Here is a 6000-nt window from a genome sequence, read left to right as displayed (position 1 = left end):
CACTATCTCATTAAAATTATTTGCCGTAAATCTGTTAAAGTAACAATGCAATAAAGAAAAGAAAAAGAAATGAGTCAAAATCAACGGATATTGTGAAGCCGTACGGTGACTGCAGATGAATTATGATTTTTAACATGGTGAGATGAAGCCACAGAGTAATAAATTAAAAACTCCAGAGACAGAGGGTGCTCCTCAGGCGGACGAAGACGAAACTGTAAAGACAAAAGAAAAGTTGCACTTTGAAATGCAGTGCAGATAGTAGTCATTTAATTCAAAAAGTGACAGCAGTGAACACAAACGGACCAATTCTTCTCTTGAACAAAATGTCAAGAACAAAGTCTCCTATCGGTTAACCCCCTCAGTCGTTTACTCTCGCAATGGCAGTAAAATCATTCAAATAACCAATTCTGATTAGGTTTAAATAACCATTAAATAATAATAAAAATAAATAAAAACACTACACCTCTCTCCTTTTAGTCAACAAAGCTAAAGGGTTCGTCTGAGTCGCACAGTCCACATGGCACTAGAGATTTTGTCTACTAAAGCATGCAAAGGACACCGGCCAGGCTCATCCTGACTGGTTGATGGGTGCTATGGCAACAAAGTTTTCACTGGAGTGATGGAGGAAAATCCACATACATGTACCGCTCCTGATTAGCACTGATGTTTGGGTAGAATCCATACAGAGACGCAGGCGTTCTGTGGCAGTGGGTGAGTTTGGTTTCTGTGTATAAACTTAACAACGAACATGAGTTCCACTCTGCAAATACAGCATCTACACGCACACACATGGGGCAGAAGTGAAGGCAAATGGCCTTAGAGGCGTTATAAAAATGTTCTAGGTGGTGCTATCAAAAAAATTAGACTGAGACGACGTGATATTATCAGAAACCCAGCTGTAGGCAACTGTAAGTCAAAAAAAAAACAACCCTCAACTTGCAATGTAAAAATTTGGCATCTCTTATCGCAATCTTAGCCAAATCCTAAACCACAAAAGAATAAATACCTAAAACTAGCCACTGCAAATCGCTTCAGAATAAATGGTAGCACTGTTTTTGGCAGTGTTGAAAAAAAAGAACTGCTAATCATCTTCGATAAACAGCGAGTCCCTTCCATGGGACTCAATCCCTTTGATACTGTGAGGCGGTCCGATCTCCCTCATCTGTGACATCGAGCCAGAGAAAGTTCAGAAGTTGCCAATCAAAAGGAATCGCTGAATTCCTATAATCTCAGCTGATGGGGACCACTGAAGGGCTGAAGGGTACCTGTAGGTCAAATTCTTCCTGATTGTTTAAACTGACATCTTCTGAAACACATTTCTTTCACCACTTCTACCTTCAGACCTGGTAGAAAAAAAAGAAACCGGCAAACTGAGGAGCTCATAGGATTTTCGCGTAATCATCCCGTAAACCATTCATCATTTCGGTGGCAGCGTTGCATGCTGGTTGCCATGATGGAGATTCAGAGGTTGGAAGATAGAGGGTGTGATCGGGTTATTCAGAGGTCATGATGGGACGACATGGTTTCCGGAGCCTGACAGAACCCAGAGCAGCATCAGCTGAAGAGCCACCATTAATGACAGACGGGGACTCAGGCTGGAAGCGCCGCCGCAGTCAGGATCCTCCTCCTGGTGTCAAGCAAAGAAGTTGTTTTTAATTAAAATTCCTTACAATAAAAACACTTTAGCAGACAATTGTATGAACCTCTTGACATGACATGACGTGCTGTGTTGGATTTCAAAACAGCAACCTGTGATAAAACCATTATGGGTCAGGCTGAGTTGAGTTGAGACCAATACTGTGTTTCTGAATGATATTTGATATCAGTCATTTTCTCTGGGCTAGCGTGAGCCACACAAACTCCATGCAGCTTAGAATGCAAAGGGGCTTGGGTCAGGTCTGGGCACAAAGTCCAGAATGCCAGTTGGGCTGTGGTCAGCTCGGTTAATCTCACTCTGGCGGGACAGTTTGGGTTAGGACAGAAAAATGATGCTTAATGCTTTATACAGAAGACACAACATTTTCAGAGGTTGTGTTTCTTTCCTCAGAGCGTTTGTTTCTAACTTTAAAAATCTTTATTGTATGAATGTTACCACTGATATTTGCACAAGTAAAGCTCTTATGGGCTTTGGTCAGAAAGTACTGACATAATACTGATTTTAGATCTTAAATATTGTTCGTTAACATTTAAAATTCCTATTTGTTATGATCCTTAAGTCTAGATCAAGTACCAATTCTTCAATTCTTTGTGCCAAATAAGCACAAAATCCATGTAGTCTGAGCTCAGTTCAAGCTGTGAACAGCTAATTCAGCTTAAGCTAGCTGTAGCTACTAAGAGTTGAGAGATTGAGTCATTATTTCAGCAATTAAGTCTTTATTTGTCTTTAATTCTGTGCTAAATCAACACACTTTTCAATGCCGGCTTCTCTAAATTGTAGAAATAAGAAAAGAGCTTGGCAGACGTTAGCGTACCTGGCTAACTAAGGAGATGAGGTTTAGCAGAATGGTAAATTGGAAGTGCCAGGAATAACAGGTCTGTGTTTGTTTAGCCTCATATAAAGCATCTGTGGTAGCTACCTGTCACACAGTAGATATATTAGTATTTCGCTAAAAGACAGTGAGACGATGATCGATGAGGGAAAGTACAAAGAGGAGAATTTGAAGTTCAGAATCAGGTGAGGCTGAGAAAAATGTTCATCACAAAGAGATGGGGAGAGAAACTGGACAAAGAAATAACAGTAATAAAGGACACCTACAGGAAAATGATGTTTGAAAAGATGAACAAATGAACAAGAGGAGGTAAAGTGCAGGAAATATCAGGGGGATAGACAGCAAGAAGCACAAGTCAGACATTGTTAGTCTAAATAAGACAATGGATGAAGGTCCAGTGTGTAAAAAAGTGTTGCACAACTACTGGTGAGACTGCAGATGATAAATATTAAAGATGTTGAGGATAGAATAACTTATTTTCAGTGTGGTCCTCTCAACAGCCTCCTCCTCCTTCTTAAGTCCGCCTCACGCACCAGAGTAGAGGATGTTCAAATCGGACTTGATTTTTTAGAAACGTGGGAGACCACAGACACAATGAACTTCGTGACTGACTGTCAATGTTTAACTTTCCTGAGAAAGCACAGACTAGATGATGCAGTCAAGATGCCAAGGACCACACATTTGGGATTTGGGCTCTCATAGAAACTTGATTTAACGTGACTTAACAGAATTGGTGTCATCAGTTAATAGCTGTTGTGTTTTGTGCTGAGACAAACACACACACACACAAAAAGAAATGTAGATGAAGTCATGGTTTCTGAAATCTGGAGGCCATCACTTCTGCCAATAAACTCGCCCCAAAATGTTACATACTGGACCTTTATAAGTGTCGATGAGGGACAGAAAGAGCTGGAGTTATGGGACTGACCCGACCCAGCACATGAATAGTGGCAGCAGTAACATGAGCAGAGAGGAAACCAATGGGGAGCCTGCGCTCGTTCGGCACATGGCCTCATCCTAACCATCAACAGCCAATCAAAGAGCGGTGGAAACAAAGAGAAAACAGAGAGAGAGAGAGAATCATGCAGCAAAAGTTCCACATCGTCAGCAAGAGGTTAGGAAGCAAATATGAGCAGAAAACTACTGTGTGAGTTGAGAGGAGAGGAAAAAAAAAGGGGGATTAGTAATGCAGGAAAGATGCATTTACTTCCAGGACGGGAGTGTGAGAGAGTGCGTGGGTGGATGTTTATGTGTATACAAGTATGTGCATGTGGGTGAGCATGACAGCGCACGGGCAAGTCCTTTCATAAGACCCAGAAAGGTCTGACATTAGAGAAAGACTATAGAGTCAAAACAAACAGAGCGGCTTTCACACGCCGAGACTCTGTGCTGCCGCTCATGCTCATGTTTGCTTGGCTTAGACGTGGGGCGACAGCAAATTGTTACTCTCTGCGTGGGAAAATTTGGCGTTTGAAGACACAGCGGTACGTGAAAAATGGCACGGTAATCACTGGTCATGTATTGTTTCCATATCAGAAGAACAGCTCTGACCAGTGAGACTATGATGCTGCTGCCGCTGCTGCTGTTGTTTACTTTTACTTTCCTGGTGAAAGATCGAGATGCTTCAAAGAACAGATCCAGAATGTTTTTTATCAACAGTACAGCTTGACAATGTATGATGATAAATCTAGCTGGTCATATTTTGTTCTCCCCGTCCTTCCTTTGTTGTGATTGAGAGAGAGAGACAGAGAGAGAGGGAACTTCAGCTGGTTAGTTGTTGCTGTAGAAACGTTTAAAGGGACTCACAGGGACCTGGGAGGGAGGTCACATCAAACCACCCCCGAAGCCACAGCAGTTTGTTTACTGACGAGCTCGACGTTGAATTGACAACCAGCTCATTTTCAGCTGAGACGAATTAAAACGATGTCATAACTGATTTATCGGAAACAAAACCACACTCTCTCTTTTTTCTTTTCCCTCCTTCTCTTCTCCTCGGTCTCTTAGAAGTATCACGCTAACTAGGCGTGGGGTCATGGTTACTAGTTGTTTGATGATAAAAAGTCAATCAGTTAATGAAACTATCCATTTTTCATAAGCCTAATATGTCCCACACCTCTACAAATAATCAAATTACCTGTAAACTGTCACCAAACAGCAGATAGACAAAGATGTAACACCAGTGTCTAGTGTCTGCTTATGTGGTTACAGCTTGTTGCGCTCCCAAAAAACAAAGAAAAAACGCACAAATCTATTACCAATATCATGGTACTTTGGATTAATTAGCCAGGCTTACCGCTGCGTATTCACATTTTAAATGTCGAGCAGATTTACATGAATGTGACACATCTATTAGAGCTAAGTCAAGCAAAAATTAAAATAATGAGACAAGCTTGCATTTTCTTTGGCATAGATGTAAATGATTTTGGGATTGACATGTGAACAGTAGCCTTGGGTGCACATATCAATTTTCAAACTTCTTTCTTTCTTTTTTTTTTTAAAATGAGAAACAAGAAGCAACAAAAGTAGGTTTGGCAAATCATCCTGTAGGGGTGAAAGCTAACACAGAGCACCTTAGCAACCGATATCAGCACTCGAAACTCTGACGAAAGCAACTTACATGTTCTGTGTTATCAAAACAGAACGCGGGCCCTTTCCTGTACCGGGGATTCTGAGCCATCTCGCAGGGATCGGGACCTCCGGCTGGACGAGTGTGCTCAGGAACTTCACAGTTCGGTTGCAGAAGACACTTAACCCCGATAACCCCAGGCTCACAACATTAGAATATAAGAGGTTTTGATTTTGTTTAACCAGGTTGTCTACCTTGTTTTTTTATGTACTTTGAGGACATTGCTGGAGCATTTGTTTTCCACGCAGCTTAATCCATAATTGACCACAGCCGTGTGATCTTCAAAAAGATCACATTTGTTTGTAAGCTATTTAGCATAATTACCCCACACTGCCATCTGCAATACAGACTCCGGTCCCTGTGGGAGCAACACTGCTCGTTATTATGGCTGCGGGAGTCAGCGGATACAAATCAAGGTCTGCAGCGAAGGTCACAGACAACGGAAAACAGCAACCTTTATACTTTTATAAAAGGCTGGACAGAGACGCTTCCTTGCCACAGTCAGTGGTAGGAATATCAGCTGATGTCTTCATGTCATCATCGGCGTCTCTCCATGTTTGTCTCGTCAAAAAAAAAAAACACAACACACAAACTTTTTAAACATCTGCTCGCCGATGAGCCTTTGCCAGATGATAGCTGTGCGCAGTAAAAGGATACACGGCTCCTCGTCCTGTTTCATCAGGGTGGCGTCACACGACGAGCAGGTGACTTTTGCATCAGCGATGATGAAGACCAGGTTAGTCTTGGGCAGCTTTTCGGCGTGGTACAGCCTGGAGAGAAGCAGACACACCAGAGAGACACAGGGAGCAGTTGTTGACACGTGGGCTCCAGTCCAGGAAAGATGGAGATATAATTTCAATGAATCATGCTCACAAGAGATGCAAG

The 6000-nt window shown here is 42.1% G+C and overlaps 1 protein-coding gene across 1 annotated transcript in view; it reads right to left on the bottom strand.

The window, feature by feature from the left end:
- Window positions 1–245: 245 nt before the first annotated feature.
- cacna2d1a (calcium channel, voltage-dependent, alpha 2/delta subunit 1a) overlaps window positions 246–6000 on the bottom strand; it is an 86679-nt gene continuing 80924 nt past the window's right edge. Inside the window, exons 36-38 of the mRNA XM_058624205.1 lie at window positions 5773–5885; window positions 5107–5189; window positions 246–1627 (exon numbers count right to left, since the gene is read on the bottom strand). Coding sequence (XP_058480188.1) covers window positions 1505–1627; window positions 5107–5189; window positions 5773–5885 — 319 coding nt within the window. The 3' untranslated portion in view covers window positions 246–1504. The remainder of the gene's footprint in view (window positions 1628–5106; window positions 5190–5772; window positions 5886–6000) is intronic.

The sequence above is a fragment of the Solea solea genome, chromosome 3 (assembly GCF_958295425.1).
Source record: "Solea solea chromosome 3, fSolSol10.1, whole genome shotgun sequence".
In the NCBI taxonomy this organism is placed as follows: domain Eukaryota; kingdom Metazoa; phylum Chordata; class Actinopteri; order Pleuronectiformes; family Soleidae; genus Solea; species Solea solea.
The sequence above is the reverse complement of the archived record's forward strand: the minus strand, read 5'-3'. Positions and strand labels throughout refer to the sequence as shown.